This window comes from Manis javanica, chromosome 4 (genome assembly GCF_040802235.1).
Source record: "Manis javanica isolate MJ-LG chromosome 4, MJ_LKY, whole genome shotgun sequence".
In the NCBI taxonomy this organism is placed as follows: domain Eukaryota; kingdom Metazoa; phylum Chordata; class Mammalia; order Pholidota; family Manidae; genus Manis; species Manis javanica.
This window is the reverse complement of record NC_133159.1, coordinates 143,813,417-143,826,931: the sequence shown is the minus strand read 5'-3', so window position 1 is coordinate 143,826,931 and position 13,515 is coordinate 143,813,417. Positions and strand designations below refer to the sequence as shown.

At 39.2% G+C, this 13,515-nt stretch overlaps 1 protein-coding gene across 2 annotated transcripts in view; it reads right to left on the bottom strand.

Moving 5' to 3' along the window:
- Positions 1-13,515, bottom strand: part of HEATR6 (HEAT repeat containing 6) — a 37,982-nt gene that overhangs the window by 15,015 nt on the left and 9,452 nt on the right. For both annotated transcript variants that reach the window (XM_037015472.2, XM_037015473.2), the window contains exons 8-14: positions 10,659-10,957; positions 9,672-9,849; positions 6,198-6,404; positions 5,739-5,838; positions 3,596-3,951; positions 2,670-2,792; positions 2,228-2,314 (exon numbers count right to left, since the gene is read on the bottom strand). In XM_037015472.2, the coding sequence (XP_036871367.1) occupies positions 2,228-2,314; positions 2,670-2,792; positions 3,596-3,951; positions 5,739-5,838; positions 6,198-6,404; positions 9,672-9,849; positions 10,659-10,957 (1,350 nt within the window). The remainder of the gene's footprint in view (positions 1-2,227; positions 2,315-2,669; positions 2,793-3,595; positions 3,952-5,738; positions 5,839-6,197; positions 6,405-9,671; positions 9,850-10,658; positions 10,958-13,515) is intronic.

The window sequence follows — 13,515 nt, the reverse complement described above, 5'->3', positions numbered from 1 at the left end:
GGAAGTTTTCAGCAATTATTTCTTCAAAGACAGTTTCTATCCCTTTTCCTCTCTCTTCTTCTGGTACCCCTATAATGCGGATATTGTTCTGTTTCGATTGATCACTCAGCTCTCTTAGAATTCTTTCATTCCTGGAGATCCTTTTCTCTCTCTCTGCATCAGCTTCTCTGCATTCCTGTTCTCTGTTTTCTAGTCCATTAATGATCTCTTGCATCTCGTCCATTCTGTTTTGAAGTCCTTTCTCTGCTTGTTTTATTTCTGTATTCTCCTTCCTTAGTTCCTGCATATTTCTCTGCAAGTCCATCAGGATGGTTATAACTTTTGTTTTGAATTCTTTTTCAGGATGATTGGTTAAATCTATCTCCCCAGGTTCCTTCTCAGGCGAAGATGTAGCAGATGCCGAAGCTGTCTGGGTTAGTCTTGTCTGGATCATATTTTTTTGCCTTTTCTTGTTGATAGGTGCTATTGACTGTCAGCTGGGAGGGCCAAACTTTCCACTTGCTACTGGCCTTTCTTTACTGGGACAACTGCGACCCCTAGTGGCTCGTGTTGGGTAATTGCGTGTAGACTGGGTCTTTGTGTCTTGCCGGGCCAGTATTGAGGAAGCTCCCTTGCTGAGGGTGTGGCCAGCCTTGGGCTGCTCCTCTGCTTTCGCCACACCCGGAGGGGTAATGGACGGGGGCTGTTTGGCTGTTTACCTCCATGAGGGGTCTCAGAGCTGTTGCCCAGGGGGTTAGTGCACCCAGTTTTCCCTGTAATTTCCAGCTGCTGGACTGTGACCTGTGTTGTTTGCGTCCAGCTGTTGCGTCCCTGTCCCTTTAAGACTTTCATAAAGCACTCGCTTTTCTCTGTCACAGGGGCATCAGCTTTGGAACCCGCTCAGAGGTCTTGCTGCCCTGTTTCCCTAGTTTCCAGCCCTCCACACATGCACTGTGTCTGCGCTCTGGTGTGGATGGCTAGGGCTGGGTGTTTAGCAGTCCTGGGCTCCCTCTCCCTCCCTGCTCCAACTCCTCTCCTCCCGCCAGGAGCTGGGGTGAGGGGCGCTCGGGTCCCGCCGGGCCAGGGCTTGTATCTTACCCCTTTCACCAGGCGCTGGGCTCTCGCACGTGTGGATGTAGTCTGGCTGTTGTCCTGTGTCTTCTGGTCTCTCTTTTAGGATTAGTTGTATTTGTTTTATTTTCAAAAATATATATGTTTTTGGGAGGAGATTCCCACTGTCCTACTCACACCGCCATGTTGGTTCTGCCCCCCATGTGTGTTGTTTTAAGCTGCTAAGTGTTTAGGGTAATTTATTTCTCAGCAATAAACAAGAGATATACAGAAAATATATCTCTTCATTTTTAACAGATGAAACAATACCTGAGTGTGAACAGTTAAGAGTCTTGCCCAAAGTCACCTGACTAGCAAGGGGAGAAGGTTGTATGCAAACCCAGGTCTGTCTGACAGTAAAGCTCATCTCCCCGCGAACAGTGACATTTCAGTTTTACTGGCCGTCTCAGGAAGGGAACAGAGCTATACATTCTCCATTCACTGCACAGATGATGGAAATTGTGAAGGGAAAATAATAGGCAGGATGAAGGGAGAAGCTATCACTAATGGCGAACTGATTTTTGCTTTTGACTCCAAGCAGAAGCTCCTTTTGGTGGGGTTGTATGTTCCTCCTGCAAAGCACTGGCATGGCATGGGAACAGCAGGAACACCCTAAGACGGCAGGAATGTAATGGGATGCATGGGGAGGGGAGTGAGGGAGTCAGGGGAATGAACATTCATCGAGCATCTACTGCTTGCAGGCATATTTACATTTCATTCAGTCTTCCAAAAGCACTCCAAGTTAAGGATCATTATTCCTCTTTACTGTGACGAAACTATGCTCATGTATTGATTAAGTGGTGCTCCCTAAATCTGATCTCATGTCTTTTGATTACAAATCCTTGGCTCTTCCCACCATTCTACTCTGCCTCACCAGAAGGGTGAGCAACCAGACTAGGTTTTATACAAAAGAAATACTGTTTTTTTCCACTGTTGACTGTATGTTATATGTAATCCTACTAGATACTGAACTGCAAATAAAACCAACTCATGCTAGTATCAAGTCATCAGGGATTAGACACCACACTTTTTGACAATGGAAGAAATCATACTGTCTTTCCCCTTTATCACTAAACCTCAAAATAAAACTGACTGAAGCACTAAGGAAAAAAAAAACTATGAACTGACATTTACTTACCAAGGTGACTGGCACTCGCTGATCAGGTGCTATGGTAGAATCTGATTTGTACTGTTGTATTAAGCCTGTACCCAGTTCTTCCAGAAGCTGCCAAGATAAAAGAAATACATGATCAGAGTTTCAGAATTATGGAGGTTAAAAAAACTTCTTCAGTTTCGATATTAATTCAACTCAAGGGGAAAAATCATTTCCAACTGATTTTCTTTCTTTTCTCAGTAATTCCTATGTCAGAAGCATTATTTCCAGGAGTAGAATCAACTACATATTGTTTATTTATTACCAAATCAATTATTTGGGTTTATGGGTAGAACTGAAAAAAGAGAAATATATGACCTCCCTACCTGAAACTTCTTCAAGAAATGCTGGAATTGAAGGACATGCAGCATATGGAAGAATATAAAGGGAGAGGAGATAAAAGCAGGTAGCTTTTAATGAAAATGACCTTTGCTCCATGAAGCTGAATGGATGGATCTGCTTCCCCCATGCACTTGCAAATCAAGTCTCCAAGCTCCATCAAGTACACCTGAGCCATGGAAAAGTAGCCCCGTGCCAGATGAGCCAACACCTGTAGGGAGAGGAGAGGATTAACCCCAAAGCCTGGAAGCAGTGCTGCGATATCCAGCAGTGTTTTAATGCTCACACTTTACAAGGGCTGACATCTGATGTTGAATGAAATGAAGAACAACCATAATCTTAATCTTATGACTAACATCAGTTAGCTATACAATTTTACAGTGCTTTACAGTTTATGAAATGTGTTAAGATTATGAATATTATCTTATTTGGGCCTGGGAACAATTTTTTTAAGGTAATACTATTTCAGCTGAAAAAACTAAGGTCAAATAACTTAAAGTGGTTAAAGGACTTGTTTAATATTAACCATACAACTGGCAGCAGACCCCAGAACCAAACCCATGCCTTAGATCACATCTGAGTACAGAAATAGCAAATACTTTAGGGTTGTTTTCTTCCTTTGAGGGAGCAATTATTTTGTTGTCTCTAAGCAGATCTAAGACCAGAGAGAAGTTTACAGAGAATAAAACATTTAACTTTAAGTTGCAGAAATCAAAGATTATACAATTCCTTTCAGAATTATTATATATACTAATATACCAACCTGTCACATAACAGAGGTGACTAAAATAACTTGCAACAAAAGGAATGAATCTGACATTTTACAACCAAGCCCCCCACCCCCTGCAAAGCCAAACGACGACAAACAAAACACTCACACCCAAAATACAACTGCCAGTGACATCACTGACCTGCAGCTCGGTTTACATTATTTCCATGGACTCACTCCTCACAATCACCCTGTGAAGGAAGAATGATTACTGCTGTTTCAGAGATGAGGAAGTGAACTCCTACCTGTAAGGCCTCCAGTCGCATGGGGGATGGTTCATAGGTGCTGCCTGCTGCAGAGCCAGCATCGCTACCTGAACAGGAATCCTCCCTGGGCAGCACGACAGTGGAAATGCAAAGCCGAATGAGCCAGCAGGGCTCTGAAGACCCCTTTGGGGAGCTAACTGGTGTTTCTTCCAGAAAGAGTCCTGAGGGGGCTTTCTTCCACCAATCAGCAGGGCTGAGGTGAGGAGTCGCTGAATTGCTATTGCTGAGTCCAGAAGAACAGGGCTGCTGTAAAAGTAGCTGGACTTCAGGTAAAGGTGCGTGAGTGGACACTATGGCTCCCAAGAGAGTGAGACTTGACACTCGAACATTAACATCTGTCAAAGTAAACAGGAAGTGCCCATCACCATGGGGACAGCTATCACGAGGCTCAGAACTAGCCCTGTAGGCAGTTAAGGATTATAGCATCCCTGTTTAACTTGTATCTAATTAAACCTCTAGATCTAACTTCCAGTTTATAGAAAATACATGGGACAGAAATATCAGTTAATGCCAAAAAGAAAAAGTCTAACAAACAGAGAGTGTGAGACATTCTCAGTGACAACTGGCTAAGACTCTTCCCCGAAAAAGGGTGAGGGACTACTCTAGATTTAAGAGACTAAAGTGACACAATAATGGAATGCAATGTATGAACCTTGAACAAACAAGGTTTTTTTTTTTTAAAAAGCTGCAGAAGACTTTCTGAGACATGAGCAAATTTGAATGTGGACCAGACAGTAAATGATATTAAAGAATCAATGTAATTTTCTTAGGTAGAAGAACGGTATAGTGTTTTTTAGGAGACTGTTCTTTATTCTTAGGAGATACATGCTTAACTATTTAGGGTGAAATATCTTGTCTGTAATTTACTTTCAAATGGTTCAAGGGAAAAAAATCTATGTAAATATATACATACACAGAAATATACATATATACACATATACACATACATACAAAGATTCAACTATGTGGAGAGCCAGAAAGCAAACACAATGAATGTTACCAACTGGTAAGTCTAGGTAGGGGTCTACAGGTGTTCACTGTACTTTTCTTTCAAATTTTCTGTGGATTTGAACATTTTAATAATGAACAGTTGCTGGAAGATTAAGCCAGATACTTGAAAGGGACCTTTGAGACATGGTCTACTCTGCTCATTTTGCAGGTAGAGAAAAGCTGCTGCAGTGGAATGAGCAAAGGACTGAGCCAGGAGACCTGGGCTGATGTAACCTTACTTCTTCCACTAATGTGACAAGACCTTAAGGTAAGATTTATCTTCCTCAGTCTCATTTTACAAATGGTGAAAGGAGTGAACTGGACTTGGTTTATACATCATTACCTCACTTAAGCCTCATAAAAACCTTATGAGGTAGGGATAATTCTTCCCAGAGGAAATGAGGGTTCAAAGAGGACCACGACTGTGAGATGGCAGAAATGGGTGGGCTACAGGGCCTCTGCCTGACTCTGGGCCCAGGACTCCTCCCACAACATCTTCAAAAACATCCATGCCTCCTTCAACTTCTATAATTCTGACTGAAAAGCTCAACTTACAAGAATGTGATCTGATCCTAAAGCTTACAAACAAATGTTCTAAAGGCAAGTGTTTATAGCACATACATACATTACATCTGGGAATAAATCAGGAAATAAGATATAAGACTCTGTAGTTAGTGGGGATCTGAGGTTCTGGAATTTAACCCAACTTCAGAGGAGATAATCTTAAAAAAAAAAATAGGCTTTATATTCCAATTTTTCTTTCCAAAAAGGGGGTGATACCCGTCTGACTGTCCATCCATCCTCTACTTAAGCCTAAAGGATATGAACTATTATGTACAATAGGAGAACCCCTTACACTTGGTTAGTGCTAATTCTAAAGGGATACTCTGGCTACTGCACTACTGAAGAGGCATTTAACTACAGCTAATTCTCCAGTTCACTTCCTTCCAGCAGTGCCCACTGGGGATTCAAGGGTCAAAAATGAATTCTAGCAATAGCGGGTTTGTCCAAAAAACTTGAGGAGAATAAGTAGAGATATCTTGGAGGTATAAAAATGCTCTGTATATTTTTTAAACTAATAATCTAGATTTGATTAATATAAAGAAGCAATCAATTTTAAACTACCACCAACCTTTGTGGCAGATAAAAGGCTTTATCTGGTTCCAGACTTTGGTAAGCAGGCTGAGTTTCAGTCGGTTATAAGGCGAATTTGATACTAAATTTGCAAGGCACTGAAAGATATAAGACCAATTCATTAATAGGCTTGATTAAGCCCGAGCACAAAGACAAAATTTTACAGCATTTAATTATAAAAGGAAAGTCTTCACACTTATAATCAGTCTCTTGTTGTCTTTTTCAGGAGGAAGTAGAACTTGATTTCCATTGATACAACTTAATACTAAAAATAAAGGAGTATTTTTAGTAAACTCTTCATTTGGACATCAAACAAGTAGGTAAAAATAGGGTATCTTTAAATAAAATTACTACTTAACTATATTCTTAAATCAAGTTACTTCTGGGCAAAGTAAGACATACAAAATTTAAACAGTGACACCGCCTCTGGAAGCTATCACAAACTCGGTACACTTACCTTTATTATCTGAGTAAGGGTCTGTGAGGATGACTCGGCCACCAAAGCTAACAAAAGGCATCTGTGCAACTCCCTAATGCTGGAAGCGATCATTACAGAGAAGGGAGTAAAGGCCCTTCTGTGGTCACTGGTGTCTTCAGCAACAGACAGAAACTGCTTTGAACCTTCCAAGATGGCAGATAAAACTTGCAGAGCACAGGCACGTGTCTGAAATTTCAGGATGAGTCACAACAGTGGGTTAATAATCAAGTCGAATCCCATTCTTCCTATATACATTTTTAATTTTTGAAGTACTTAGAATCATTTTAATCAGAAGAATAAAGGCAACGGGATTACTATCAGGTCCTAAAAGTAGCCATGAAGTAGGCACCTCACACTTGGGAAAAAAACAAACAAACAGCACTTTAAATTACATTGCTACTAGTTTTCACAGTAAGGAATATGTCTAAGCTATACCATAGTACAAAAACCTAAAATTTTGTGCATGAGAATAACTTAAATGATTAAAGACCTAGTGTACTCAAGTGTAAGGCCAGCTGAAACTAGAGAACTTAGCCTGTGGGGTAGAAAAAATATAGGCATCTGGAATGTTTCCTATCAGTTCTGGAGGAAATTCTGCTTTATATCCACCCCGAAGCATCCATGAGTGCCCAGTGTTAATTAAAAAGGACATCAGGAAATTGGTGTACATTCAACTTGGCAGGCACCATCACTGATCCAACTTTTTAGAAATACTCTTAAGTGCAGTGAGATAATAATGAAAGAAAGGAATCCCATTAAACATAACCTTAAGGATGAGAAGGGAAACATGTTGCTGGGTTTGTTAGGAAGTATTATTGCATCAAGATGTTCTTTGTCAAGTTAAAAGATTACTTTCAATTGGTACTCAGATTCTGCAGTATTAAAAATCAGAAAAGAAAGCCAATTTAACCAAAATGGAATGTAAGTGACAAATGCAGGAGGAATATGAAATAATAATGTACCCTCTTTGCCCCTCAAATTATACTTCTCACAGATCTGATTCAATTTCCTTTAAACACTATTTAACACATCTTTGTTTTTAAAAATGCTATTTATGACACTGAATCTGGTTCAAGTTCTGTTTCATTTATTCTTATATATACTGACCACTAGTTCTAAGCAGCACTTTCAGCAGGAATTACTGATGCACAAGCAACCCATAAGAGCAGCTCTCCAGAGGGCTTATTTTGTTAATTTTCTGTTGTCTGAATATTTACAATAATGAATAAAAGACTTTTCAATCTTATAAACATCAGTGTGCTCAGTTTCATCAGTGAGTAATTTCATCTCCTTGGACATGAAAGCTTGCTCACAGGTGATGAAACATGAAAGCAAGCACTTTTCCTTTTCTGCTACCTAAGAATGGAGCAGAAACATTTGCTGAGGTGGCTCAGTCAATCCTTATTGTTCCCTTTTTTATGTACCTTCAGTCTGAGAATATTTCTGGGAGGGTGACGCAGAGTCACTGCCGGGAGTGGCGCCACTGAGGCTTCAATGCAGACACTTCACAGTTCTCGTCTTTGGCTTGGCCCAAGTTCTGATTATTCTTCCCACCTTCACTTTAGGGTTAATTTCATTTGATCATACTCCCAAAGTTGGTTGCATTTTGGGTAGAGGCTCTGAAAGGAAATTTCTAAGTTTTCTCCTTTCCAAATAACCATTCTAGCAGTTTCTTGAAAATAAACTCTATCTACTGTTGGTGTCCTGAGTGGCAGAGTCCAATTACCTCTCCTCCTGTCCATTTCTCTTTGGAAAATTTTTCAGTATACCAGTGAAATTGTGTTTCCAATTGAATCTACCATACATTATATCAGAGCTGCCAGGAACTCAAAACCATGATCACCATGCGCTTCAATCACAAGTGCACTACTATTGTCTTGTCATGTTTCATCCTGGCTAACAGGAACTTCAGGCATCCAACTCTACATTCAGAGTAAGCCCTTGAGAAGATGATCACTCAGCCTTTACATGTAGCTCTGCCTTTAATCTAGCTCTGATCAATCCAGAATGCTACCCCATTCCATTTACATGGACTAGTACTTTTCGTTTTTACATACCTTTCTAGATGTCTCTATAAAAAGCCTCTCTCACTGACATCATCTACCACAACACTTTCTTCTAGCATGTGCCTGGTGCACAATTAATTACACAATAGACAGTTTGCAGAGGTGTGTTCTAAGCTTCATTGAGGACAACCTTCACCACCCTTATTTACATCCTTCTAACCTAGTATCTGCAAAAAATCTGTTGAGTACAATAATTTTATTTGCCATTACATTAAACTGATAAAGTTTAATCATTACTTTCATCTTTTTTAATCCTCTTTAAGATTGATGACTGGTTTTCCATTTCTCCAAGACCTCCATGTGGGTTTTTACTAGATCTAGCACATCTCCAGACAGAAGCTCTCTCTGTTTTTTTTCTTATCACATCTCTTTTATTCACCAAAGCTAAACAGCAAGAACATACCTAAAAGGTACCCAAATCAAGGAGGACCACTTAGTAGTATATAAAATTTCTTATAGCACTTCAAGTCAAATGTAAACATTTAAAAGATATAAAGATATGAAAATTATCTCAATCAACTTTCATGAGACCTGACTTCATAGCCATTCTGTATTTATACTGTAAACCCACACACCCCACATCCCCTTGGCCAGGCAGTTATAGTGCAGGTGGTTGACTTGGCCTGCTACTTGCTCCACGCCACCATCTCCTTGGCTACTGCCCGCAGCTCCCCTCAGCTGGAGGGTCTTCAAATACACATATTTTAAACCTTTGTAATCATTTTCCTTTCAATTACTAGAATGGAATAACTACTGATTTATTTGCCACCATTCATTTTCCATTCTTCTCCCAGGTTCTCATTTGCTATTGATTCAATCTGAAAAATTTCTGCCGGTTTAACTACTCAGGATACTGAGTATCTGAAATACCCTACAAGGCATTTTTCTGTGCAGTTCAGTCTAGCAGGTTTTTCTTCACCCTGTAGAAGCCTTTGAAAGGTCATCTAAAAGTCTTTTTATGTTTTCTCACTATAAGCATTTTCCTAAGTCTTATACATCCTACATAACCATTATGTACGATGATATTCCATTGAGTGTTTAAGCTACTTTTCCTATTATAAATACCATGGCGATCAGAGTTATCATCACAAGGAAAGAAGCACAGCTGCTTCAGTGTGGCCTCAAGGGGACACTGAAGTTGTAACTCAGTATGCTCAGGCTTCGAACAAGCCCTGGGGCAGGAGGCACCCCAGCATGTGCTCTCTCAACTTGTTAGTCACATAAGCCCATTTCCTATCCTCCTGCCTATTTCCAGTGGTTCTTAAGTGAGAACATGGGTATTAGTAAGAGCTGTGTTCAGGTAAGATCAGCTAAAGCAGAAAAATACAACAAAGACCTAAAAAGTTTTCCTTTGTAGTATAATGCTTCATAGCATAAATGCTCTTACCTTTGGAGAAGGATCTTTTAATGTAAGAGTCATCAAGGACACAGACTGTGGGCTTCCAAGCTCAGGGGTATCAGGAACAAAAGCTGACCAGTAGCCATAAAGAACTTTTTTTTCTATTGATTTTATAGTAGAAAGAAAACAAGCTAATGCTCCTTGGCGAACTTTGGCTTGGTAAGACCTTTAATACCCAAGAAAAGGAAGAAAAAGATCTTTTAATAGTTCTAAAAAAATACAAATGTGAAATGCTATTTATTCTAGAGAACACAAATGATGTATTAAGAATTTCAACATTCTGAGTAGGCCCTAAAATAAAAATGCCAGTATTATATTAAAAAATTAGTTCTCAAAATATAATCAAAACATGTTGAAGCAATTTAGTCATATAATAATTTAATAAAGTTACCAACATAAAACACAACCGTGCAGAGAAAAAGAGTGACAGTTTGATGTGAGGAAAGTAGTGTTAGATCTGGAACACTGCAGAGTATCCATTCACCCAACAGGCATGTACTGAGAGTTCTTATGCATGTGCCAGGCACTGTGCTGAGGCTGGCAGACATAAATAAGCTCCTGCCTGTGCCAAGCTATTAATGGCAGGGACTGACAGTTAAAGAGATACCTGTAACACATTATGATCAACACTAGGGCAGAGATAAGTCAAAGGGTGACACAGGAGGAGCCTAAGCCATAACTGGCAGGGGAGGGGTCAGAAAGGGCTTCTTGAGAGGACATGACAGCTGGGCTCAAATGAAAGATGAGCAGTGGTTAACACAGCAAAAAGGCAAAGAAAGTGAAAGAATATTCCAGGCTGAGGAACATGTAAAAGGCAGATCGAGAGAACAAGGCAAAATGCAAAGTAATACTAAGGCCCACATAAATGAGAATCTTCAAGTTAAGTCATATGCAGCACTCACGTTTTTTGGCAAAGTTGTAAACTTAAATGCACCTTAGAATATAAGGAATAAAAATACAACAAAATACTACTACCTCATTTTACTCTGCATGCCTCCTTCAGCATCAGAATAGTCTGACTCACTACTGCTGACCCTCTTCCAACCCGAAGAACTGAAGGCTGAGGAGATGCGGTCTTTTCCTGCAGCTCCACTTCCATCTGCTGGCAAACTCCGGACACCCGGGGAGGAGGAACGGTGAGCGGTCCCTTCCTGGAGCTGCACTCTGCCCAAGCCAGGGGCCAGGGCTACTTCTCTTTCACCACTGGATTCCTCCTCATCCTCCTCCCCTTGCTGGGTTTTCTTTGATTTTACTTTTGATTTTTTCTTTTTATTCTTATTTTAGGAGCAAATGAAAACATATTATGGTAACTATTGGTACCTTCTCATTTGATAATTACTAAATATGTCCCCAACATGTAAAGTTTGAAGAAAAAAGAAAAGAGGAGAAGACAAAAATGTGTCACTTACTGAATACTTGATGTGTCAGGCACAATGCTAAGTAAGGGCTTACACACATCCTACTGGACTTTAAGAAACAAGGTATGAGATACAGGGGACAGTCAAAACTGTGACTTGGGTTTAAATTTTACCCTGTGACCCTGGGAAAATCATTTAGCTTCTCTGAGCTTGACCTTCCTCATCTATAAGTATAAGGCTAATGCCACCTTCCTTGCACAGTTATGAAAGCATTTAGCCTTCTCCAGTGGGGTCCCACAAGAGAATTTGTCTATAGAAAATGACTTGACTGACTTATTTTCTCAGTTCTCCTAATTAAGATATATAGCTAGCACCACTCTAGATGCATAGGAGAGATGTTAATCCATTACATACTATGCATGTTTTAGGGCACTGGGCTTTATAGATACAGATATTAAGTAAAAACCAGTTTCTTCCTTTTCTCCTACTTTTTTCGTTCTGACATCCCAGTATCTTTAGAATCGGTGCCTTCCTTCACACTTCCGAAGTCCTTGACCTTGAGGGAAGGTCCTTACCACTTCTACCTGGAATTATTAAGGTGGCTCCAGACTTTATTCCCTTTTACTTACTACCTCAGTGAGTTTTCTAAAAATGCAAATCCTATCACATCACTCCCTTATACAAGACTCTTCATCTCCACAACCTATAAGATAAAAACCCAAACTCCTTAGCATACTATATAAGACCCTTACGATCTGGCCTCTGCTACATACTTGCCCCACCCTCCTCCTTCCCGCACTGGACATTCTAGCCCTACCAGTTAACAAGTGGGCTGCAAACACTCTTATTCTCTGTGCTTAGGCACTTCTTCTGAGTGAAACATTCTCTGTGCTACTATTCACTCTTTTTTATTCTTTTTTAATTTTAGTATAGTTGACACAATATTAATTAGTTTCAGGTGCACAATATAGTGATGTGGCATTTATATGCATTATGAAAGTCTCACCACAATAAATGTAGTTACCATCTGTCACCACACAAACTTAATACAATATTATTGGCTATACTCTCTATGCTGTACTTTTCATCCCTGTGGCTTATTTATTTTATAATTGGAAGTCTGTACCTCTTGATCCCCTTCACCTATTTCACCTACCCCCTAACCCCTCTCCCCTCTGGCAACACCAATTTGTTCTCTGTATTTATTAGTCTATTTCTGGGGTATTTCATTTGTTTATTTGTTTGTTTGTTTTTTAGATTCCACATATAAGTGAAATCATAATTCTCTTTATCTGACTTATTTAACCTAGCATAATACCCTCTAGGATCCATTTATGTTGTCATAAATGGCAATATTTCATTCATTCTTTTCTTGTGGCTGAATATTATTACATTGTGTGTGTATATACATACTGTATCTTTTTCCATTCATCTATTGATGGCCATTTAGGTGTTTCCATATCCTGACAACTGTAAATAACGTTGCAACAAACACAGGTGCATATATTTTTTTGAATCAGTGTTTTTGCTCTCTTGCGCAAATACCCAGAAGTGGAATTACTAGATTGTGTATTTCTGTTTTTAATTTTTTGATTGAAAATCCTACTGTTTTCCATAGTGGCTGCACCAGTTTACATTCCTACCAACAGTGCACAAGAGTTCCCTTTTCTCCACATACTTGACAACATTTGTTATTTCTTGTCCTTTGTTTTGATTGGTATGAGGTAATATCTCATTATGGTTTTGATATGCATTTCCCACCCATGCTTTCATGGTAAATTATCTACAACAAGGGAGTCGAGAATATACAATGGGAAGAAGTCTCTTCAATAAATGGTGTTGTGAAAACCAGAGAGCTATATGGAAAAGAAAGAAACTGGATCACTTTCTTACACAATATACAAAAATATACTTGAAATGGATTAAAGACCTAATCCTAAGATCTGACACCTAACTCTTAAAAGAAAACATAGGCAGTAAACTCTTGAACATTGGCCTTAGCAATTTTTTTGTATGTCTCCCTAGGCAAGGGAAACAAAAGCAAAACCAAACAAGTGGGACTAGATCAAACTAAATCTAGACTATATCTGCACAGCAAAAGAAATCATCAACAAAACAAAAAGGCAAACTAATGAATAGAGAATATATTTGCAAATGATATATCAAATAAGCAGTTAATATCCAAAATATATAAAGAACTCATACAGTTCAATACCAAAAGATACCAAATAATCCAATTAAAAAATGGCAGAGAAACTGAATAGACATTGTTCCAAAGACATACAAATGGCCAATAGACACATGAAAATGTTCTACTACTCATTCTTGATCTACTTTAGTTAACACATTTTTAAAAAGCCTTCTCCTACTCCTCTATATGGACTGGGTACCCTGAATGCATTCCCAGGTACCCTGTGAATACTCTGATTTAAAAAAATCAAAATATTGCAATATAGTAGTTTATTTATATATTT